Genomic DNA, 26,545 nt, shown 5'->3' on the forward strand with positions numbered 1-26,545 from the left:
ACTCAGCAGAAGAATAATATGCGACTCTGCCACAAACTGAGCCTGACTGCTTCCATGTATGTAACTCTGTAAAATAAAAATGAAAAACATTCCTCTTTAAGAAATCCATTGGAAACAGCACAACCTTATATTGTGAGAATAAAACCTGTTTTGCAGAAAAATGCAGGCAGCAACAGCTAGAAATTAATAGCACAGTTTATGTAGGTTTAGTAAAAAAGAATGTTAAAAATAGTATATTTAGGCAAAGCACATATATACAGTAAATGTAATGTTTCAAACACGAAAGCATTACGCTGAGCTCTTTTTCACACTGCTGCTACTGTGGAATAAAGAACATGCATTTATTTGCTCAGGTGATACAATTTTTCAGAAGGGAGGTGATAAAAACAAGGGCATGCCTCAGCATGGTTTTTACAAAAATGAAAACTGAAGCCTGCCTTAAACAAATCATTCTACTTTAGTCTTTCTCAGATTAAGCAAAGTTTCTTCATACAAAGTCTATTTCATCTTTCTCCAATAAGGTACAATTGTGCCCATCAAAAGTTCCTAATGCATAAACCATCTTATTTATATGGAAATATTGTAAAATAAATGTTAATATTAAAACTAAGTCTAACACAGTCTACTACCCTCTATCCCAAACAACCTTGGTAATGGGCTCCCTTTGTATATTTATTTTAAGAACCTGTAGTGTATTAGTGAAAAGCTGTCAGTGTTTATTGTCAACTTTCTATGACAGCAATAAAGGAAGCAAAAATCTGAAGGACTGTCAACATGCACAAAATGAGGGAGATTCTCTGTCTTCCTCTCCTATATCAATTACAAACACTGAGTACAGTTTTTCACAGCATGCTATATGAAATTAAATATATCCATGTTCTGAAAGTATTATTTATATATATTCTTCTTAAGCATAAATAAAATTTTCACCCACCCCAACTAAATACAAAGAAAAATGCTCACTAGTAAGGCAAAGAAACAGAAAACCTTTGCCCTCATTCTGAATGTAGGGTTTTGTTAGTTTGTTTATTTTATTAACTCATACATGTTGCTTTAGTTCAGTTTATTCTGAGTATTTCTGGCAGAATACCATCCTTTTCATGATTCAGAACAACTCAGATTTGAAATAATTGGATGCTTCAGCACACAAAAGAATGCCTTCACCCATGCTAGTAAAAATCTGTTTGATGCAGTGTCAGATCATGTAATTTGTATTTACTCAGTATATTTCTATCTATTGTTGTCAAAATTCAATCATATTACGCTCATTCAAATAACCAATTCAAACCTCAACCAGGTAAGACCTTCATGTAGCTGAAGTTTCCATTTCTCAGAGATACTGTTTTTCCTTTAACAAGATAAAAAACCCTGATCTCATAAGAATATCTCATTGAAGTATGATATGACAGTGAGCCAAACTGTATTTCTTGATTTTTTTGCATGATTTCTTATAAATTTCACTAAGACTACATATACATATATACACATATACATATATATATATATACACACATGATACACATGCACACATATACATAACAGAAAGGAAGGAAATACGAATATTTCACACTAATAAAAATTAATGAAAAAGTTAAAATGCTTGATAGATTGGGTATTCTGATTCAGTTGTGACCACTCTCCTGTGAATAGTGACCTTCTGTCCTTATCTCTCATGCAGCTAAAGCAATATATATACATGTAGAGATACATGTACACTTGCAGAATCTGGATTCAAGTGTGCCTAACAGACAAACATCTGTTTCTTCTAATGATCACAGCACAAAGTTATAGTCTAAAGCTTACAATGATTACATTTTATATAGTGTATTTGTTATTACAGTGTGAACTGAAATAAAAAATGAGCCTTTCATCAGAAATGCATGACAGGGTCTAGTGGCACTATTTAGTTATTATAATCACTACTACTTGTTCTCTACACACATGCTAAATTGCATGAAAATGCACACTGGGAACTAAAGAAATACACTCTGTGTTGAATATACACTGTTATTATCACTAGCTAATAAAACTGCTACCTGACTCCTCAGATTATAAATGCTGTCTGTATCTGTAAAACATTTACATGAGAGATGTCATTTTTATTCATATGCCCTATACTTTAACAAAGTAAATTACTTTTCCTCTTATGCTAGCAATTTAATTCACCCTAACATCATTGGAGGAACAGAATGCAATGTTTGTACATAAATGCATGTACAGGCAGACACTATAGACAGAAATTATTCCCTTCCTCAAAACAGTTTGCTGATACTACATTGTTTAGTTTTCCTCCTACTAGGAACGAAGAGAGTCACTTCCAGAAATTTTATGCTACTGTTTCTGATGACAAAAACCTATTCCATACTGGGGAGGAACCACATTTTAAGCACTAGTCTTCATTGACCAGCATAGTAACTTTATTTAAAAATATCATTCAAGCTTGTGTGACTTCTGGTTTCACTTGGCAATAAAAAATAACTACAAAGAATTTTGTTAATGAAATAGGACAGTTTCATAACCATGTAGCTGTCAAACCTGTACAGTAATGATGGTTTTAAAAATGCCAACAAATATGCTCTCAACTCTGAAAATTTCAAGCATGATTTTTCAGTAGCTATTCATACTTGAAAAATTGACTAAAAAATCTAAGGATGATCAGAGTCTGCAGGAAACTCAGTTTGCAATATTGTCCATGTAGACTACTTACAATGCAAAGCTGAAACACCACAAAGAAAATACTAAAAGCTTAAAAAAACTAATTACATGGTTACTGCTTTTAAAATAATATTCTGATTTTAAAAAGAAGAAAAAAAAATCAGAAGAAATTCTGATTTAAAAAACTTTATGGCAAGTTTTTGAATATTACTGAAGTGGTATACTGATTTAATGTAATGCATTAGCAGGGCTCATATCTCAAGAATATAAGGATACACCTGTTGGAAAGACATTCTCAAAAATCTCTCATTAGAATAATAGAATGGTTTGTATTGGAAGGGGCCTTTAGAGATCATCTAGTCCAATCCCCCTGCAGTAAGACCATAAAGTACATTAGGTTGCTCAGAGACCCGCCCAAACTGACTTTGAATGTTTTCAGGGAGGGGGGATCTATCACCTGTGCGTGGGCAACCTATGCCAGTGTCTCACCACCCTCATGATAAAAAATTTCTTCCTTGTACCTTGTCTAAATCTACTCTCTTTTAGTTTAAAACTATTACCCTTTGTCCTATTGCAAGAGGTCGAAAACATCGGTCCCCATCTTTCTTATAAGGTACCTTTAAGTATTGAAAGTCTGCAATAAGGTCTCCCCAGAGCCTTCTCTTCTAATTCATTGCTAATCATTATGATAAAATCCTAATAACAACAAAGAATTTAGAGCAGAATCTCTTTCCCTGCCTTTTGGTTAAATTAAAAGACCAATTAGTTTTATTACATGATGAAAAATATGCATATTTATATCAGAATTTGAACAGTCTCTCAAAAGATAAAAGTCCTTAAGAAAGTAATGGAAACAAAGATATACTCATTATCACTATTAATTAGGTTACAGATAAGAGTCATAACTGCCATCTGATACTCAGTACAAAGAAAACAACATGAACTAGATACAGTGTATTTGCAAATGTGATACTTGAACCAACCAAACAAAAATCTGACACAAAAAAAAACCCAGATAAAAAAACTAGAATATTAATTTCTGGCCAAATGTTTCACAGGGATACATGTTATAACTATATTTCTTTAAATGCGAGTTGCTAAAGGCATAGCCTTGCTTACAAGGAAGTGGATGTTCTTTGATTTAGTTCTGGAAATCTTATGTGTATATTAAAAAGCTAGTAGGAGACAATTATTACATTCCCAGAGAGGGGACAGAAATGGATAAAAGCAACGGTAGTAGCCACCTTAAACACAGAAGCCAAGTTTCATTTTTGAGAGGGCAAGACACCTCAGGTGAACAGAGAGAGTTGAACTAATTGAAAGCACTAGTTGAAAGCCACTCTGTTAAAGAATTAAATAAGGCAGATGTTTACTGTACGGTATTGCCTTCAAAAAATAAAAAAGGAAAAATTATCGTTTTAACTACTAACTTCTTTATTCTATTACAAATGTTCTTAGGTAGATTACTCTTAAAAGTTACCTAGCAGTAGAACTGTGTGTGATTAATAGGGTCCTCAAATTGTTTCCCCAAGACATCGTTCTCCAAGTACTCAAAACAGTAACATGGCACATCTCCTCTATAGCTATGGGTCAATTAGAGCAATGCTAGGTAAGTACAGGAAGTGACAGAGTATTCCAGGGATGAAGATTAACCAAAATAATTTGCATTTGACAATGTATTGTGAATCACCTGAATTTATGGCAGTAACTCATCCCATTTCTTATAAGGGATGGATCTTAACCACTTCACTAAAGAATTACAGGGTGTGTATTTTCCTCAATGAACCTATTTTCTAAACAGACCAAAAATAAAGTAGAAGTTTTCAGAAGACAGAAGAACAGTATTTAATGTAAAAAATTATGGCAAACAACTTTTCTTGAAGAGAGAATGGTGAGAACTGTATGGCATTTGTCTTCGTGTCTTTCCCTACAGGCATATGACAATACTGTGAGGCCGCTTGAAGCATGGATTATATGTGTATTGAGACATATTTATGCAAATTTAGCCCCCAAACACCAGTTTTGTACACTGCAATGGCCATTGACTCATCAAGTTTTGAAATTCATGGCCATCTGTGGCTCATACTTACCTAAAATAAAATGTATTTAAAGAAACTTCTTTAAAGAATGATTGAAGAATTAGCTACTTATCAATTCTCAAGCTAAAGAAAAGACCTGGTCACATGTGAGGTTTCTTAATTTTCATACCACTTCTTTCCTTCTATAAGAAGATTGCTGAATGACCCCCATGCAAGGCACAGATTCTCATGAAATTTGATTCAAAGCTACAAACCCTTAAGACACTGAGAAGTATAATTTCTGGTTTTGCTATCTTTTCTGCTTTTTCACACTGAATCCACTTAATATTTGGAAACTCTGTGAAGTCTATCTGGCTGCAAGTGCTTTAGGCAAATGCTTTAAATAAATTCATGAATAAACTCAGTTTCTCTCTTTGATTTTGAAGGCAGCAAGAGGGAGGACCATGTAAGATGCAAAGATAAAGTCTATCAGAAGAGAGGAAACCATAGCTTGAGCAGAAAACTGTTCACCCACACAATTAACACTGTCACACAACAGACAACAGCAAATGTCATGCTGGTAGGACTAACAGGAGAACCAAAGCCTGAGTAACTCACACTTTGAACAACCAGACCTTTTCCAACTCCAACATTTTCCCATCTCAGGTCTTATTTCACAGAAGCTATTTGAATTCTGAACTGGAATGCTCATATCCCTAAATCAGGCCATTTTCTTTAGCAGTGACAAACAATTGTTCAATGCATGCATATTTTTACAAAACTGTTTTAAATGTTTATCTACTATTCATAAATTCATTAAATATTTAGTGTTATTGAACTGCAGATGGTACACACATATATATAAAATCCCACACCAGGATACTCAAGGATAACAGCAATGTAATAGCCTTTTAAATTCCCCTAAATGCAGCATATGTTTGTGATTTCCCTTCAAGAGTGATGGTTGTCATGGCTCAGTAATATACTTAAGTATAATCTGTCCTCTTTTATTCCTTTCTGTTAATGCAATGTAAATAAACCAGAAACAAGGTAAGGGGAAATAAGGCCCCTGCAAGACGTGCTAATTCTTAAGGCAAGAAGAATTTGTGGAGTACTCAAAATTAAAACACGATTTCAGGTGCTTCAGTAATCTTTCCTAAAACAAACATAATGATGTTTATTTTCCACTAGAATGTACAGGAAGGATGCTAGGGTGGAGGGAGCTGATAAAACTGAGTTGGGTTTAGTAATAGCCTAAAATACAAAGCTACTACACGAAGTATAATTTGGGATAACTGAGAAATAACTTGTCCTGAGTTTACGAGATGTGACACACATCTAATTAAAAAGTGTATTGAAAACTGATCAAAAGCAGACAATTTTGCTAATAATTATTCTTGAAAATGATGAGCTGAATTTGGATTGTATGTTGAAGAAATCCCTAGATGGAGACTGTGCCCTGAAGGAGACAACAGGCCAAGTTCAAGCTAATGTATGTAGAAAGCAATGAAGCAACACAGTAGTTAACTGCCCCAAAGAGAGAGTTATGAATTCCACACCATTAGGATAAGCGCTATTAATCTATCTTCTTTTACTACCTCAACATTCAGGGTGAAATTCATCACAGAAGGGAACATTAAAGAAGGCTGTGGATTACTTAATTATGATTGAGCCTTCGGAATGGCTTATTTTAATTAAAGACCACCAATTTTGCCAAGAACATGCATTAGATATAAGCAGTTATTTTCTCTTAATTTAGAGGGGAAAAAGAACCATGCAATATTCTCTATCAATTCCAATTTTACATGTTTTCCAAGTCCAGGAATAGCAGGACTTTCAGCAGTATTTAAATGTTTAAAAAGCAGAAGTTCTAAAACATTCTCTCACGACACCACTTAAAGACTTTATCATTTTAAGTATGAATGCAGAAAAAGGTTAAACATTTTATGGAGGACAAATGATTCATTCAGTAAAGCAAACACTTTGAAACCAAACATCAAGGTATATTAATAAATGTTTTATAGTGTGATTTCATGATCATACCTGCATTTCTCCAGACAGGTTTTCTTCTATGCGAACTATGTAACACTTAAAAGCAGCTTAAACTACCCAGCAAGATTAAGAATAAAATCTTATACAGCTCAAAAGCCCAAGCTTTCTGACTCTGTTATTGCAGCTACCTAGTCAAATATTATGGTTTTTTAAACCAGCACAGTTTCACATAGCTTCACTTGAAGCATACACTCCAAATATGCTTCTTTAATTCCTACATAGTAGTATCTGTTCAGTTTATACAGGCGAATCAGAGTTTTAACTTACTTACAAACCCAATAGGGGACTTCCTACAAACTTATTAGCCTAGTCAGGTCCACGAAAATCTCAAAACAGAAGCCTGATCTAATTCCCTGCTTTCTTTCCATCACAGAAGATACTATTATCTGCTGGGGATAGCACATGTTCAGTGACTGATTTTCCCTGTAGCAGCCAACCCTCAAAAGCTCTTCTTGTGACCAGTGATGTGAAAAACCGTAAGATGATACTGGTTTGGGCCTAATACAAATTCTCATACATTCGCATGTATGAGAATGGCTACCAGCTTAGAACATCTGTTCATAGAACATATGGACGCGATTTGCCAAAATAATAATAAACAGACAGAGGGACAGAGGGATGTAATATGGGTATGAGTTTATTTTAGAGCATTTAAACAACACTGAATCTTAGTAAATAAATGTATGAAGTCCTATCTCAAAAACTAAAGAAAGAAGTCTTGATGCTAGTTGATTTACTAAAAGAAACCTCTGACTAGTCTAATCCTATATTAATATTCAGTAGTTAGGATAATGTCCAAGTATTTAATAGGGCAATTGCTTTTATTGTAGATAACCAGATATAAAGGGGCATCTGCAAATGATGCTTAATGGCTTCAAAAATTAACAGAGTACTCAACACAAAATAAATATAAACTCACTTACTACTAACAGAAATCCTAAATAAATGAATTTGCATTACTGGCAAAATGAAGACCACATATGACAGTAAGAAGTGCGCAGTTAGCTATTTGAGACAATATTTTTTCCAGGAATCTTCATTTTATTTAACAATAAACAGAAACAATAAACTTTAATTTAACACTAACCCATCTGAAATAGCAATTTCTTTTCAACAGTGACTAGCTTTATGAACATTTCCAACTCAAATATCAGTCAACAGTTCACCAGCCTGGTGAAAATTTCATGCATTATCTTCCCAGCAAGCAATTTCTCTAAGCGATGTCTCTACATGAAATCCAACCTAGCTCAGTTACAGACCAGCAAGACCAGCCCTAACAAAACAGGTGAAGTGCACACACCAGCACATACAAAATGGTGAGGAACAGACAGAATTACTAGATGTTGTACTTATGTACTTTCAGTGATTTTAATCAGTTTACTCAAGCACCTGACTCTAAAAATTAGTAGGATATCTAGAAAATCAACAATGGACAGCAACTAAAACTCCGTATGTTTATTATTTTTTCAGCATCCTTGGTGTAACAGCACAAGTGTTCAGACTCACTTACTAAACACGACCATAAATCCTCTCAGCCACTTTTGATAGGTGGGTTTAATAGCTACAGATGAATTTAACCCTTTTTAAGAAGTATTTAATGTTGGGTTTTTTTTAAGAATTTATGTAATACAGATACACACAACAATCTCATACAGACTCTTTGATTCCCTCATATTTAAATTCAATGAATATGCATTTCATTTTCCATGCCTTAGCTCATTCCTGTGTTCACCACGGCCCAAACCAACAACTGATTCAAGAGACAGCAACCAGTTTTCATAGGACTGGCCGGCTGAAACAGGCTGTGCTGGCTGCCTTCATGAAGTCCAACTAGCACCAAGCACAGAATATGATCTAGGTTTCCAGCCCTAGAACAAAAGTGGACAAATGCTGTCTTACCTTTGAAGACTAGCAGACTGGAAAGGGTGGTTGGTATAATTTTAAATAGCATACAAATCCTGGTTTATGCTGCTGCTTTGGTTGTTCCTAGGCAGCTTTTATAGCTATACTGCATTATTTAGGGTTTCTAGAAGTACTATCAAAGGAGTCCACTAGCAGAGATTATCTCACAAATCGCGAAACTGTAAACACTCTGATCAGATATACAGAGGGTTTGATATAACCTGCTGAATAAGAATTAATTCTGAGGGACTTATTCCCCATTTATTAATCACAAAATAATAAGAGAACAACAAATGCAGCAAGCCTTCGAAGAATCATATTTTGTGGGTTTCAGAAAAAACCCAGAACTTAAACCTCTCATTAGGAATAAAACAATTGCTACCCTTACAGCCTTAATTCCCAAGTTACATAATGGACGGGCATGCAACAAATGTCTTCCCTCTAAATGTGCTTTATGACACACAGTACCCAGGTGAGAGACTTTAACAGAGATGAAGATTTCCAGGATCTCTGTAACAGCATGCTGGTAGGTCAGGGAGGTTTGAATGACACAGCTTAGCCCACTTGCCAAAGGAAATAAAATTTTTTGCAATTGTGATGCCTTGCTTAACAACTTCACTACTTTTTAATCAACTTAAAAATGGCAAAAAAATCTCAGGGAAAAGTGATGTTTCTGCACATTTCATTACAGCTGGACAACCAAAGCAGTAATTCTACTGAAAGAAAAGCTGTGATTAAAGTTCGACTGTTAATAGTTGTTCTGGAATATGGACTGCTTGCGTAACACATGGAAGCCAAACCATAATACTTCTAATTAGGAAACAAAAGAAATTGAGATGTTTTTTATGAACAGCATTTCTCTAAAAACACAAACATTGGTAATAACAACTACTTTCTGAATTCACAGATATCTCTTTACTTTTTGCCCTCTGATGCTGACCACAATATGAGATAAATATCATTGGTCTTAAGCGAAAAAATAGTTAAAGGCAAAGTATGCACCTAGATTCTGCCATATAACTATTCCACGGTGGAAGTGTGATGCTCTTCCCAACACTGGTGCTCTGACAAAGAGTGGTCATGGCTAAACAAGAAAGACAGCTACAGTATTGTAGATCAGAAGGTTTCCTTACAAACTGCAGACATGGAAGAGCTGAAAGAGCCATTCAGCTAAGCTCATGTTGTTGGTGTTATTTAAATTATGGTTTAGAATCTAAAACCAGTGAAAAAAAAATTTATATCTTTAAGTTTCTATTTTCCTGTGTCTGTAGTGAAAAGTGTTGATCAATGGTTAACTCATATAAGCACGAGTTAACTATTAAGAGAGTCAGCAAATATTAATCACAAGCCTAAGAAGCAGGATGTGCCTTAGCCTTGTCAAGAGAAGAAGAACAGAATCTGTTTGAAACCAGCGCAGAAACTGCTGAATCAGCCAACGAAGGACTGCACATGCTTCAGAAAGCAAGCTGAAAAGTGCGTTGTGAGGAAGACTGCTGGTCTTCATCAGAACGACCCCCGAGGAAGATGCGGAGCCTTCCTCAGTCCAACCACCAGAGTACACGGCGCTTACGCATCATGTGTGCTAATGATATTAATGACTTCTGAGAAGTAATTTGTATAACCACTCCTATCCCAAGGAATGTAATGGATATGCGTGAATGGAACCATATACTGTGCTGTGTAAAGTGCTGCGGGTGCATGTTAGGAGGAGCAATCCCCCACACACCCAGCGCTGAGTAAAGCAAATGCTCACTTCTCTGAGTCTGTGTCTGAAGTGTCTCTAGGCTCGGTTTGGAGCGATTCAGTAGTAGTATTTTCTTTTGACAAAGAAATTACAGCCATTTTGGATAGAGCCTTCAGCATAACCCCATATACCTTTTCATAATATTTATGACTCAATATTTTCTCTTTTGAAATTTCAAAGTGTTATTTCAATTGGATTTCAAGCTGTGAGGCATAGAAGGTAGTTTCACTTAAATACTGAAGTGCTGCAAGCAGAAATGAAGACAGACAGACTTTACTATGACACTACCTCCAAAATAAGACTATGCTGAAATCAAAGGGCTGTGAAAAACACAAACAAAAACAGCTTACTTTGTAGCAGAAGCAAAAGCAGGTGTAAATGCCAAATTACTTCAAAGCATTACTTCCATTAACAACAATGGAGAAGCTGGGAGACAGTGAATGTTGTTCTGATAAAGAGCAAAGCATTTGCATTGACATCTGATGATAAGGAAGTAACATTACAACCCTTAACTAAAACTGAAACCACAGATGATTGTCAGGGTCAGCAAAATGTTACTAAAATAGTACTGTATATAGCTACAGAGCTATCAAGGTTTGGCCATAAATCAGGCAACACTGAAATCCAGCAAGTGGAATCCTATCAATGCAAGCCATACATTCAGATTCCAGCTGTTTCTTGTCACCAATTAATAAAATTTCTAATAGACTTGGGAGCACGACATTCAGTAGTAATGCAGTGGGATGCTGAGAAGCTGGGTGTACGATACAGAGGGTAAAGAGTTAAAATCACTGGAGTAAATGGAACAAGTGTTATCTGCCAAACTGGTGAAGTTAATTTGTGGTTCCTGGGCAAGAAGTAGAAGTCTTCTCATCTTAACCCTAAGAGAAATCCAGTGACTGAAGTGCACTCGTTCCGTGTAGTGCCTGCACTCCTTAAATCAAGAATTGATGGTGTATCACAGTGCTGTATTTCTGCTGCAGCACAAAATGAATTTCTGAAGTTAGAGCTGCTTTGGCTCCTCTAACAGCTTCAATACCAAATAGAGGAACCCTAGCAGCCACAACACAGGCACCTGGGTGGTTTCACACTCTCCTAATTCTAATGCCAATGCTTTGGAAACATGACAAGGCTCAACTGGCGCTTATCTGGAAGGGAGGACAATACACCTTTAACAGGCTCCTGCATAGGTATGAACATTCACCTGTGATTGCACAAACTGTGCTTGTCGAACTTTTACAAGCTATCTCACTCCTTCCAGACATGAAATTAAACACGGAAGAACCTCCTGAAAAAATGGGAGATGCACTACAAGCAGTGCAGCAAGCATTTCATGAAATAAAAGTTATAACTCCACCTGAGAGATATCAAGTTCAGGCAGTTAAACAGCTTGAATCACTTCGGGATAATGTATCGGGATAAACCCCTCTGAGACTTGGGTTGTTTTCCTATTCCAGGAATAAAGTCAGAACAGCCCCAATGAAGACCACAGGAACCAGTTTCAAGTGGGGGAACTGTCATTCTCTCAATTTACATGAGAAAGCTCACAGAAAACAGCCAAGATGATGTGATAATCACTTTTCCTTTAGGCCCTTTTAACTTTTTAGTTACTTTTGTGGTAGATACAGGAACTTTATCAAAATCAATGGATTGTTCCTTTTTTTTAAATAATCGGTCTATAGTAGGCCAAATGGTCATTTTTTGGTTTTATAGGAACCTACTAACAGATGAAATCGGGCTGTGATAAATGGATGAAACCTTCAATTGCCACTATAATTGTCTGTATTTTCAATTTATTGATGTGATTGTGATTTGTTTGTGTTTTCATCACAAGTGCCTTGCTGGGAGACAAAAATATTAGTAGGATTGCACATTTTTTGTATTATTAGTTTGATTTTGGCTAACTTTGTCTTTCCACTGAAAAAAATGGTTGGAGGAAAAGCTTTTACGTTTATCTTACGGATGTATAATTTTGTCTCAACCAAATTTAGTGTAGGAGTTGGTACAAGAATTCATATTTGGAATCAAGAAAAATGTATTAAGCTTCCCAGTTCTTTCTTGGAAGGCTTTAGATTTATTATGATTTGACTAAATTTTTCAGAGATATTAACAAGTGAACTAAATAATCTTACCAAAACAAAAGAAAATGTTACATACAAAATGGTTGAATACCCATTCCTAGACCAGAAGGGAGGGCAGCCATGGACCACAGACGGGACATACAGGAAAGCCTTTTACCAGCTCTCAAGCAACTCTACCTGTAACCATTTTTGGAACCAAATGCATTATCAATCATTAGACATTCCAAAGTATATCAGAGAGTTGTATTTCCACTCGAACATATCTGACGTACTACTGGGTTTCCTACCACATGTCCCAAAAGGGTATTTTAACTTGACCTCACTTCTTTTATTTACGCTAATCAATATGGCAACTATAGTACTTTCTGCACCATGCATACTTCTCAGTTGGGAGGTGCAACTTACTGTGGCAGCAATTGTAAAAGAATGTGATGAGGGCGATTTGCCCACTGAAATACAAAAAAAGGAAAAGCAACCTGGGATAATAATTTCATTTATGACCCCGCCTACAGGAAAGCCACAGTTTCTATTTTGTGTCAGGATTAAATGACATGGAGCTGTACTGTATGTCCTGGAGAATGGAGTATAGGCCCCATGTAAAGATGTGTTTGCATGAAAACCTTTTGTATGGGAACTTTTTTGTATTTTGTATGAAAACTTTGTAAGTGTAAGCAGTCTGTTGAAGGTACACTACTACCAGTAATGCATCAAATTACAAAATCCCTGACTAGCAGGGCTCCTTGACAATCTTCCCCTTTTCATCACTCCAAACCAAAGATTGCCTTAAAGGAGTTAACCCCAATTCCTGGCCTCTTTCTTGCTCGTTTCTCTTTTCTATTTCTTTCTAATCTCTCTACCTCACATTTTACTGGTAAATAAAATCCCTGCTATTGACTTTGGCATACACATTTGACTTTGACTTTCATTTGCACCTGAATTCTGGTAGAGGCATCTCTCAATAATTGGATGTTAACAGCTTGTTATCTTCTTCCCAGTACAATCTCTCTCATTTGTTCTGTTTTTGCTAACTAACACTTAGGATCACAAAGGAGCAGTAATTTGGAGAAAAGAACTAAGGAAAAATACAGGCTTAGCATGATTGTAAAAAATTCAAAATAGAAGTGAATGCCTAAAAAAACCAGGTCAAAACCAAATTCCTAATAAGTTTTGCTGCACTGATTTTAAAATTCCTACCAGTATCCTAGAAAAGCCTATACTAATCAGGATTGTACAGCTGAGTTATTAAAAAAAATGTTCATTCTTGCCCAGAGCAATTTTTTGCATGGTATATTAGGTCTAGTGAGCAAATTGGAAGAAGTACTGCTGACATGACATAGGAACTGAGTAAAATGAAGCCTTTAGTAGGACAAATTGAGAATAAAGGAATCACTCCATGTTTAGAATATAAAATTTGATAGCAGGCACACCTGACAAATAGGAATTTATTTCATAATAACAAACTCTTTGAATCCATGATTTATGAAGGCAGTTATAAGAGTCACTTATTTAAATTCATTGCTTAATGCACTGGCAGATGCTTCCTAATTATTAGAATAAAGAGTGAGAACATTTTTTTCAAAGGATGTACATGCCATTAAGCATCTTCTACTTCAGCAACTGTCAAATTTGTGATGATGTCTTTTATAAAGTTTTCTTTATGATGTCAGGCAATCACTTAATATACCATAAACGCTAGTATAACTAAAAATTTTATGTTATGACACAAAACCTCAGACCTATTTGCTGTGTTATCCCTAGCAAGTACTCCAGCTTGCAATGAATACAAATCAAATACTGCTGTCAGCAAGACAAGTTGCATTTCAAGTTTCTTCCATTAGCTGTCTCCAAGAAAAACACCCAAATAGTCAAGCACCGAAAAGTTCCAGGATTGCAAGAAGCAACACAAGTTTTATAGACATTTGGAATTATCATTACATTCAAGCTTATACTGAAACTTTTTAAATGCTAGCTTTACTAAAGAAGCAACATTAATACATTAATACCTAGAAGAGAGGGGGAAAAATATAAAATATTATATGACAAGTACTTCATTATTGCAGTATGCTTTCAGCTCTGAGAGAATAAGCTTAGTCATATTCTACAAATATCAGAAGTCAGAGTTATTTAACGTTCAATTACTGTGCCTCAATTGATAAAATAACAAAGTTGTACTTTTCAACATAATAACTGTTTTGAAGTAAATAAACAGTTACTGTGTTCAAGTAAGTTTTTAAGCAAAGTCAAAGATTATATAATGAATTTCATTAACAAAGGAGATTGAAATGCAAAGCGGAATTTTGGGAGCAGAAACAATACTTCATGAAAAATTATTCTCTTTCTCTGCAGTAAGAGAAGATGTAACTTGGCTTTAGTAGATCGTGGCTTGCAAGTAAGTACTACTAATCTGGGCAAAGTTGTTGAAAAACAAAAAAATTAAGATGGTTCAGTTTTAAGAACAGAATATTAATTAGCCAGAAAAAGGCAAAATACTGATGTCAACAACAAATTTTATGCAAGAGCATTCATATGTTCAAAGTGGAAACACCATGATGCCTGGAGAAGGTAGATGAAAACATACTAAGAAGAAAAGGGAAAGAGAAAGAACAACGTTCTGTCTGAAAAGGATGCTGTGAAGAAGCACAAAAGAGAGGAAAAGGGTAAACAAATAAGCAAAAGAAAAAAACAAACACAGAAGTCAAATTGCTCAGAAGAATTTCTGAAAAGGTGATCTACCACAAAGGAGATAGCAATAGAGTGAGTAAATCCAGTGAGATCTATAAAGTTTTGAGGGCTTTTATGGGTGTCAGAGACTGAAAACAGTTCACACCTCAACCACTGATATAAAGTTTTGCTCATTATAGAGAAGCTACAACCAAAGAAGCTTCCCTGAAGAGTGAGACTTTGGACTGAAAGTCAAACTGCTGATTAGATAAAGGGAAACCCATTGTTCAGTCATCTCAGGCTGAGGGAAAGGTATGCATCCACAAAAGGCCAAAGTCACCAGCTGCACTGAGAATCGTCCCCGGCTGAGTTTGGGGTGGGGGGAGAGCCCAGCTCACAGAAGCCAGGTTTACACAGACTCCCCCCAGCCGAGGGGGGAGGAGGAGGTTTCAGGTGCGTGGCGTAACCTCTGGTGAGAGGCACTGAACACCCATCCTCTGTTACACAAACAGGCCCAGCTGTGGAACCCCCCACCCCACAGGGCACATCCACGGGACTTTCACGCGAGAGGCAGCTGAGGAGGAGCCATAATCCATCAAAGACCCCCCAAAGTGCTCCCCAGAGGCTTTGCACCACAGGACTGCACGTGATGCAACAGATCCAGAGCCTGCTGTGAGAGACTGCCCCCTCCCCAGGGGGACAGGCCTGGACATTGCCACCTGGCTCGAGAGTATATAAACTGATCAGATTCTATGACTTTTGGGGGGGATCTTCACCACCAAGAAGACCAGCTGGAGAGGATCAACAGAACATCGCTGGGATCCATGGAGTGGTGTATTTTCCTCATTCTGTCCCAGTCACTCTCTTTCTGTCCCCCCCACCTATTTTCTATTTCCTTCTTTCTCTCTCTCTCATATTTACCATCAAATAAAAGCCATACTATTGACTGGCATATGGTCTCATTTGCACCTTAATTTGGGTAGAGGTATTTCTAAGAACCTCAATAATTGGATCTTAACAATGGGTTAAACTGCAAATGAGAGAAGAACAGAAATATCACTGTACAAAAACATGCAAAGAAGAACCACAACACAATACTGATTAAGGCTGCAACAGAATATCACAGCGAATTATAAATATAAATGAAAACTAAAATACATGGAAACCTTTTCATCCAATTAAAGCAAGAACAGAAAAGATCCAGGTCTGAAAAAATATTTCTATGGATGTCCTTTGAGTTATTATAGACTAATTATGCAATTATTTTAACACAAACAGTGATTTCTTGAAGTACCTTTTAATTAAAAAATTAAAAAAAAATTAAAAATAAAAAAAAGGTTTCAACACACACCTCTTTCATTTATACAAGGTATGAAGCTCTAGTTAAAAAAGCTCAAGGTGACTTTGACCTAAGCAGATTCCCAGTCCCTAATATTTGTAGAAGAGCAAAGAAGTTTCTTTGTACCTGAAATAATTTAGGTGAAATAAAGATTCAAAAGAAGTCAATAAGCATTTTGCTATTGATTTCAATGAGTCAATATTTCATTCTGATGGTTTATTGCTGATAGCATTTCAGAACATTAATATTTAGAAAGATATATAATATTGAGTAAGCCACTTAATTGCATAGAACAAACTATAAAGTAAAACCATTTACTCTATTAAAGAATTTCAATATAACATTTATTTCTATATAACATTTAGCTGCAGAAGGCTAAACTGGCTGTCACAAGAAAAATCAAGCTTTCAATATAGAAGAATAGGTTCTGCAAATAACCTTGGGCAAGAGCTTCAGCAGGTAAACTGTCAGCCACATTTTTGACCAAAATATCGCTTACATTGGGCAACTGAACCAGAAAAAACATGTAGGAAAAGTTTAGTAACATCCTTCTAATGCTCCACATCCAATCTGGTATCACACATTTAGCAGCTGAAGTTTCTCTGAGTAAGGTTTTTTTCTCTGCTTATTATGACGATACTTTTTTTTTAAATTTTTCATGAGTGAACTGTAACTTGCTTACTCCAAAAGGCAACTAACAGATGGAGCTGTGACTTACAACAACAAACAGTGATGGCTAGAAGCTTCTGTACATAATGTACGTGCTCACCCTTCTCAAAGATTATGAAGGGAAGGTCTGATCACACACCAGGAAGAAAACAGTCACAGTCCTCTAAGTATTACTTTTACTATCTCTCAACTCCTGCTAGTAGGAGGCAGTTTCTGCCAATTCCATCTAATCATCTTTTACATGTCCTAACACTCCTTCAAGTGATAGGGAATGTGGCATCTGCCTTGATAAAGTACTCCAAAATATAAGCTATTTTCAGCACTAGAAAGTACATCTTTATGTCTTTCCCTAAGCAGTTGAAGAGGCCCCTATTAGTGAACTTCTGTTTTTACGTATCTGTCTCCAGTGATCTGTATTCCCTCAAAAGCTAATCTGAACAGCTGGCATGCATTGCAACTGCATGTATTAGCATGACTGTGTATTGCTCCCTACCAGTCCACATCTCTTCTTCCCTTCCTCTTTACACCTTGCTAACTCCAAAGAAAGTGAATTAGTATATACAACATGTAAATAATTTAGGATGTCCTTTGAAACATGTAAACTGGCTAACAAAAAGCTACGAACAGCTTCAAATATGTATGTCAATTGTTTAGCTATCTTAAAGACATAGTAACTTTAATTTTAAAAGCTAGTCTGTGAGATCATAAGTAAAACATTACCAGTAAACCTGTGCTGTTGTCAGAGTACTTTGAATAGTTTCTTTAGTTCCCTATGTACCTGTAACTTCGAAGACAGTCTTAAGTGTCTTTTTCCATACACAGTGGAAAAAAAAGAAATTATCTTCTATAGCAGAAAAGCTTAACTGAACCACTACTATCTGAATTACTCTGGTAGATGACAGTCTTCAAAAGCTTCCTCAAAGAATACTGTTCATTATCATTATATGAACTAAATAATTGAAAGAAAAGTTGGATAATAAGTGAAGTATTTGTCATCCCATTTTGTTTCTGCATTTTCATTTCTTTCAATTGTCTTCACTTTCTTTTTACATTTTGGATCCTTCTAGAACTACAAAAACTACTAAGATTCAACCTGTTAAGTATGAAGAGAAGTATGAAAATATATAGTTGAAAATAATACAGTTTAGGTGTAGGATTTTAACATTATATTTTTTTATCTTTTTTAGTGCAATTAATTACTCCATCAGGAACAGGATGCATTTAACCTCTTCATTAACCATTTTTTGCTTTTGGGAAGGCAGCTAGATTGGCAAGAGAAGAGATAAGGTAACTACAAACAGCAAAGCGAAAATAACCTCAAATTTAACCTCATTCGGTAAGATGAATACTATAGCCTAATCTCTCATGTAGTATAAAATATGTACTATCAATCATGTACCTTGCTAAAATCAGTAATACTCTGACAGAAGTTCCCAACTTGCAGAGTTCTTAGCACAACATCCAAAATTGATCTAAAGGCCATTGTACGAATTAATTTGGAATCTTCTTGTCAAAACCAGTATGTTTGTTATCAGCCTTTTGAGTGATGCTAACAGGGAAAACAGGCAACTTTATAAGATTTGGGATACTGTTAACACACCAAAGGAAGAACTATCTTCAGTAGCAAAAGTTCCAACCATCACAAAATACGGTCTATTTTGTGATACTAACAAGGTTTAGCTTTCAGCAGAGCCACAATTCTGCCTACATAGAATTCTCCAGGCACTTAACATATTTGATGATTTTTTGATTTGCTCATAAAGACTCACTAGATCTTAAGAGTTATTTTTATACATTTGAAATATTTGAGATTGCTGGTGAAACCCTAAGTCCTGTCAATCTTTATTTGCTAACCTATACATTGGAAGATCAGAATTTCATTTAAGCAAAATACAAATATTACTTCAGAATATCTACATGCAATAATTATTCATAAGACTACCTGTGTATCTTTTAGTTGAGACAACACATCTTTCTTGTAGAAATTATCTCAAATAATAAGTGAAATATTGCTAACAATGACCTGTAAGTCAATGGAAATGAAAAGATAGTCTTCAAAGCTCTCTGCAGTCCATCAGTCCTTGATTAATTTCAGTATAAATACTAACAATATGGGCCACATGTGAAAGTTTAGCACAATTATATTACCATGCAAATTTGCACAATACTTTCGAATGCACTGGTATTTTGTGCATTAGCTAGCCCCCAGAAAAAGTACAATGTTTAAAAAATAAAAGTAACAAGCCCATGAAGAGCAGCTCAAACCAATTTTCAAAGACAGGGCTTGAATGTCTAATTAAAAAAAGAAAAAAACAGAAAAATTTAAAATTCCTACGATGGTGATCACAAATAGCATGTAATGGTATTTGTATATTACACAGTGTGCTGGTTTTTATTCTGTATTTCACATTGCAGTGCTAAACTTTGAAGTTCCAACTGTCTGATTATTCAACACGCCCCAGAAAGAAACACATATTTAATGCCAATTTACTAAAGAGGAGGTTAGAAATGTGTTTGAAAATTACTTTATTTTCCCCCAGAAATACTCGTAAAAATCTCTGAAAGAGACCAGAGTGGAATTTCATACTGTATCAGGACTGACAGAAACATTCAGAATTTATTTTAACAGTCTGACATATTTATCATTACATTAATATCAAAACTGTATTAAAAAGTGAATTTCAGTACATGCAATGAGAAATTGGCTACACTATAAAACGTACTGATAATAGTGTTATCTCTTCTGTTCCAGCAAATACAACCTCAAAGAGGAAGCTTCCTTCTATTGACAATTCAAAGCCTTCTTGAGTATTCACATTATGACTCTGACACTTGCATGACTGATAAGAGATAAAGTCAGAAAAAGTTTGAAGGTCATTCTTTTGTCTCCCTTGAAACTGGTATTTTTAATACCATCTAGCAAGCCTTTTCTGGGGAACTCTTTCTTTGGAAATGCACTCTTTTTGGGTAGATATTAAAATGCAACTACTGCATGACTGAAAGTATTCTACTCACTTTTTTTAACTTGCCATATTAAAATAAAAACTTCAGGAATAATAATACTGACCTCTAAAATAAAAAGAAGCAGCACTGAGATTAGGAAATATACCTACACATACCAAAATGTTTCCTAGTTATGTTAAAAGATTAAGCTTTTAAAACTGATTATGTCTAGGATCTAAGCAGCAACTTGAATATGTATTTTTACTAAAATTTCCAAAGAACTGTAGAGAATTATAAAAATATTAAAGGACTGAAAACTGTGTTTGAAAGTCAGAGGAAAGAGGATAAAAAAATATTTCTATGGTATGACCTGTTAAATACCGAAAAATTATATTCATAGCATATTAAAAAATCAAATTATCCTCATAGTATATTAAAAATGAATATATGGCAAAGGGCCCAGGGTTCAACCACTGTATTACTTAAAAAAAAGACAGATAATCCACACTGAAATGTTTTTTACATACAAAAAACACAACATATTTTAAAATTATTATCACACATAAATAGCATTTAAGTTAGTTTTACAGTTTCTCAGTTGAAAAATAAATTTAATAATCAAACAAAAATTCTATCAGACTTGCCTCTAAAAGACCTAAAGTAAGTCAAGATGTTAAATTGAAATATTCATTAAAATTACTGTGAATTTGAGTTAGCTATTCATTACACATAGACACCCTCCCAATTCCCCACCACATCATTTAGAATCTCTTCTCAACCCCAAAATCACTTTACAAATTTGAAATAAGGAAGTTTACCCCTTGGTATAGCCATTTTCTAAACATTCATTTAAAGAGGTACCTTTATTGTCAATAAAAAATTACAAGATTGAAGAGAAAGGATCTTTGACCTAAGTAGACAAACTATATTTTCACATCCAATGTACAGTCTAGCAAAGCCCTTAACTTAGGAAAGCAAAGCATCTAACTCAAGAGTCTGAGGAGCCTACAGACGTTTGGTCTTTTCAAGAAATAGACAGAAGAGCAGTACAGGTAAAAGCAGACATGACTCGAAGCTGTATCTTAGCTTTTGTTCATTTATACATATCTCAGCAAGAAATGGATACACATTTATCATATACAATATCATATTCATTTAATGAGCTTCCACCAGAATATGCCTGGTAAAATATAAGACACACCTTCTCTTATGAACAGGTGTATCTGATAGAAATCTGTGATTGAAACAATCTTCATGGAACTAGAGCCTCTTGCACAAAATCACTCTTCGTATCAGAACGAATTTCAGAATTTGACTGGAAGAATACCACCATCACTGATATAAAGATGCTTATGTTGAGCTGCTGTGGACTCAAAGACTGCTTAAATTAGCAAGTAGTGCATATTAATTCTGCAAACCCAATATACATGCCATACACATCTCAAGTAGTTCTATATCACATTAGTTCCTCTTTGGTCCAACAGACTGAACAAACCAGTACCATTTGGGAGTGTACAGGCTCAATTCCTAAAGTACACCTTCTAGCATTATTTCATGCAAAAGGATCATAGGCCATGTGCCCTGTTTATTGTTAACCAAAGTACAGAAGGTGGCAATAAAGGTGGCACGCGCATCAAAAGAGCAACCCTCATCTGAACTTGGCACTGATGCAAGTGAACATTCCACGCTTTGGAGGAAGACAGTGAAGTTGAGAGAACTGAGACCCCACTCATGGAGAAGGATATTACAGAGTAGAAGAATTGAAAAGCATTCAGAAAGAGAACTCCTTGTGGTAGACAAAAGACTAATTTTCTAGGTAGAGTGGAAACAGTTACTACTAAGAGCAGACATCAATAATCAGTCAGTATGGCAGATTCCATTCTCAGTTACCTACTGGTTCCACAAGAATCAATAATATTTTAAGTGCGCTTTTGATATAAAAAAGGGCACTGTAAAGACACAGGAAGCACAGAATAATTTCAGGTAAAATGGCCTGAGCTAGTTTAGTAAAATAAACTGAAATAATAATTGCAACACATTTTAAACTTTCCATTTTAGATTTTTGTATTTCAAAAGATCTCAAAAGAAATGAAAAATTACCAAGGGAAATTACCCACACTAGAAATATTTGGAGAACTGAATGAGTCAGAAACTAACCACTGAAGTTTCTTAAGTTATCTTGAATCTATATCCCACACATCTTAAAAATAAATAAGCAAATAAATAAATTATTGACCTTTCAGAGAAGGATTCCAGAACTAACTGATGAATAATCCCGTATGGAATATAATGAACTACCAGAGCTCAGAAAGAACCGAAAAAGAATAACTAGCAAATACATTTTCCTCTTAAAAGGTCAAGAACCTTAGGGACAAAATGAAAGTTGCCAGGAGGCAAACTGAGGTAGCCCCATAAATGAAACGCAAACAGGTAGCTCACATTTCAGTTGTTAAAGCAGATAAAAAGGAAAAAGGTTAATATTCAGTAAATAGTGGTAATAGTCCAGTTTCGTAATTCTGTGAATGTTTATGACAAATAAAAGGGATACAAGTGTCCACAGCTGACAGAATGCATCTATACCACATAAAAAACTGCATGAAAACTCAAAAAGCAGAATTCCAAAACTAGTACATGAGTCTTAAAGCACAATAACAATTTTATGTATCAATTTGAGACAAATCTAACTGTCCACATTAGTGTAAATCTACAGAAGAGCATACACAGAAACCAAACACACCCTGGAAAGAAGGAAGTAGAATTTCAGTAACATGAAATGTTTCTGAATAAATTTTGAAATAAAGAAAAACATAAAAAGGAACATGAAAAATGAGATGAAATACAGCACACTTGATCCTAAGAGATAGGTTCCAGATCCATTAGAAATAATCTCTTTCTTAAAGTAATTAATGGTCCTGACAAAAAAAGGTGCTACTATTTATCTGGACTTTGGCATTTCATTCAGTTATATTTAAAGGTGGGAAAAAATGGGATTGGAACAAACTCTATAAGCAGTTTGAATAACTGGCTCAACAGGAGACAGGCTGTTTAAAAATACATAAAGGAAGTCTATATCTTGGGACTAATTTATGAAATTCAAAGTTGATGACTTGGGTGCAAAATTAGTACTAATGAATTCAGCTGAGGCCAAAAAGGAACTGAGATAAAAACGACCACTACTTTACACAGGAAGAACTGAAAGTCATATGTGTCAAAAGTCAGAATGATTTTCACAAATTATGTTCTCATTGTATGAAAAGAACTCAGACAGGAAAAAAGTATCCATTATGAAAGTATGGGCCGAATATGATTTACCATGATCAAATAAGTCAAAATCAAGGTACAAAGTGTTGCATGCATGATCCACCCAATAATTAAAAACTTAATTTGAATACAAAAAGTGGTACAACAGCACTGCCAAACGAGTCTGGGAGCAAAACCTTAAGTCAAATACTTGGATAAGATATATTTGCCCATGACTGGACAATGCGTAAGGGCCCTCCTGCTACTGCATACTCATGCACAATTAATTAGGCATTAAAGGTATATTCAAGATCACAGCTATATAATATGGTGTAGATGACTGAATGAAAAAAAAAATGGCAAAAGAGAAGGAAAACAAACTAATATTATGCATATGGACTGAATTTGTTAGCTTGGTATTCATGTTAATAACCCAACTGAACAGACGCTTATTAAATAAATCAAGAGACGTGTACTTGTCACCTATACCAATAAAATCCAGGATTCTGCTGGAAGTTATTTCTGCTTTTTGGTTTTTGTTGGTTTTTCTCCCCAGTTATCCTTTTCTTTTTCAAACTGCTGTTCTGTATTTACTATTTCAGCTTCACTGTCTATTTTCAGGATGCGTTTTGCCCTGTGTTATATACACTGTCTTTTTTGGAAGACAGCATATTCAGAACATAGATGTTCAATTTATACAGAAAATAATCCTCTGAGTAAGAGTGGTTTGAATGTGTCTTTAACCTGCTCCTCCTAAAATTTTTTTCTCTGCTTTAAAGAAACTTGTTGGCGGGATTTCAATTGTTTGTTCTTCACTAAATGAAGCTTTCCAATGTTTTAGCAGAGTTAGGAAATTTTCAAATTAAACAAACAGGAAAAGAAGCAAGAAAAAATACAAATTAAAGTCTTTGTACTGTTTTTATTTTTGCAGTTACTCAAGTCTTGCAAAATATTTGTAGACCTGAATTTGATCTAGTGGGTTTTAAAGGACAGGAACAAGACAGTAGAACACAGGTCTATGTGACCAATACATGAAGTGGCACATACGTTCACATCACAGACTTGTGGTTCTGTGTTTTCCAGAGCTAATTAGTGATAACGTGAGTGAATAATTACTGGGATTTTAAATGACTAATGGCATAATTTTAATTCAATTTTGATCTTAAATCAATTCTAAAAATCTATTATTAAATTGTGCAGCTGATCCAATGCTTGCATTATCTCCATTTACTGTAGCACGCTTCTAGCTAGATGCACATCCAGTTCTTTACAGGGCCATGCGAAACAGCTATAGGTATTACTATGTTGTACTGCTTTTAACAGCAGCAGGGAAATTACATTCCAAATAAGCCACTTCCCCCCCCTCCTTTTGGTAATTTCCTCATTTCCAGCATTAAGAATATCTTAAATGACAGTACTGGACAAGAGCAGATAGTATTTATTAAGCCATTATACCACTGATTTAAGTGTTCTCTGTCTACAAACAAATAAAACATCAATAATAGAACTACTCTTAAAGTTGTTTTTTTCAATGACTCTAGTATTTAGCCACACAGAAAATTGTGGAAAAATTCCTACTTTTATATATCTAACAGGGCTTACTCTGGTTAATATGAACTATGGAATAAATTTTTTTTCTTTGAAATGTTTTTTAGAACACTGACTATAAAAAAAAAAAATCATAAATTCTTCTTTCATTGACCCATATTAGAAGTGTGAGAAACTGGTAAATGCAGACAGCTTCCTTCTTTTAAATGGTAGTGCTATTTTTATTTCATCTAGAGCATTTTGCTATGCTAAGTGGCCCCAAAGATTATTTCATGCTTTTGTTTACTGCTCAAAAGCTAGGCTTGCAGACTGTCAGTAAAGAACTCTTTTTAATTTGCACTCTACCTGAAGTTAAAGTGCCACAACCTTTAATAGCTTTGGTTTAAATATTAATGATAGACTTTTATGGGGAACAGTGAAAAACGCCTCCTTTTTCAGTACAAACACATACAGAAGAACTACAGTCTATTTCAAATAAATATGAAAGTTTGATTCTGTGATTACTGAATACCAGGAGTAGGTGATGCACATAAAATCTGCTCCTCAATACACTTATGTGCATAATATTAGCTTGACACAGGATGCCTTTAAAACCTCTAAAGAGCAGATCAATCACAGCTATGTTATGCATGAGCAAACTCTCCTAAGACGGGCTATAATTTTGCAATGGCTTTTTAAGTGACAGACAGAAGTATGTGTGTCTAAAGGCTACTGTGAAACAAAAATAATTCCTTGTTCTAAAGCTTGTGTAAAGCCTACTCCTTTTGTGAACTTTCTTCTCAACAATGTGTACATAAAAAAAGTTTGAATGCTGACCAGAAGACAGGGTAGAAGTTGAATTATGTCCTCCTCATACTCCAAGAATAAGGACAAACCAGTCTGAAAACAATAATTGCCTTATAAACATTTTTGGTGACTTTTTGGAGAAACACTGCTTGCCACTTACATAGCATAACCATTAACTTAACAATGTCTGCTTCTAAATATAAGTATTTATAATGTAACAGCCATGTAAGCTATTCTTGAGCAAGATCTAATTTGAACTAATATAAATCAAATTTCTCACCCAATAGTTTAGAACAGAATCCCAATGGTGTGGATTGCACTTGTCCTTTGGACATAACAGAAGAGCAGAAAGCTTTAATAGTACTAACACATGTTGTATGGCATTTCTGATAACACAAATTTTTTAGAATCTGCAAAATAGCTTTAGATTTCCAGGATATTTTACAATGACTATTCAGAAGATGAAAGTATATATATACACACATTCAATTTCTTTTATAATTACAATCATTACAATAAACAGAAGCACAACACCAACCACTGAACATTAGATAAAGAAAGTATTATTCTGAAAAATGCAAAACAGGAAAGGAGGTCCTTAATTTATTGAAAGATTCTCACTGTCTGTTCTAAAGCTAGAAAAATTTTTATTTCTGCTATTGAAGCATTATTGTGCCAAAAGAACAATGAATGCACACATGTTCCTCCTTCAAGCTGATTTTCATGGTTGCTTTGAATAGGTCTAGTGTTATAAAAGTCACAAACAATACCAACCCCTCCTCTGCTCCAATCTAACCAACCAACTACAAAAACAATTGAACCAGTCAACTCTTGCCTTTACCAGAGCACCTACTTTCACATTCTGTTCATATGTATAACCTTGCCAAGTACCAGCTTAATCTATTTT

The 26,545-nt window shown here is 35.0% G+C and overlaps 1 protein-coding gene across 1 annotated transcript in view; it reads right to left on the bottom strand.

The window, feature by feature from the left end:
* Positions 1-26,545, bottom strand: part of TUSC3 (tumor suppressor candidate 3) — a 108,278-nt gene that overhangs the window by 14,587 nt on the left and 67,146 nt on the right. The window contains exon 9 of the mRNA XM_039551580.1: positions 3-66. Within this exon, the coding sequence (XP_039407514.1) occupies positions 3-66 (64 nt within the window). The remainder of the gene's footprint in view (positions 1-2; positions 67-26,545) is intronic.

This window comes from Corvus cornix, chromosome 4, assembly GCF_000738735.6.
Source record: "Corvus cornix cornix isolate S_Up_H32 chromosome 4, ASM73873v5, whole genome shotgun sequence".
NCBI classification, from domain to species: domain Eukaryota; kingdom Metazoa; phylum Chordata; class Aves; order Passeriformes; family Corvidae; genus Corvus; species Corvus cornix.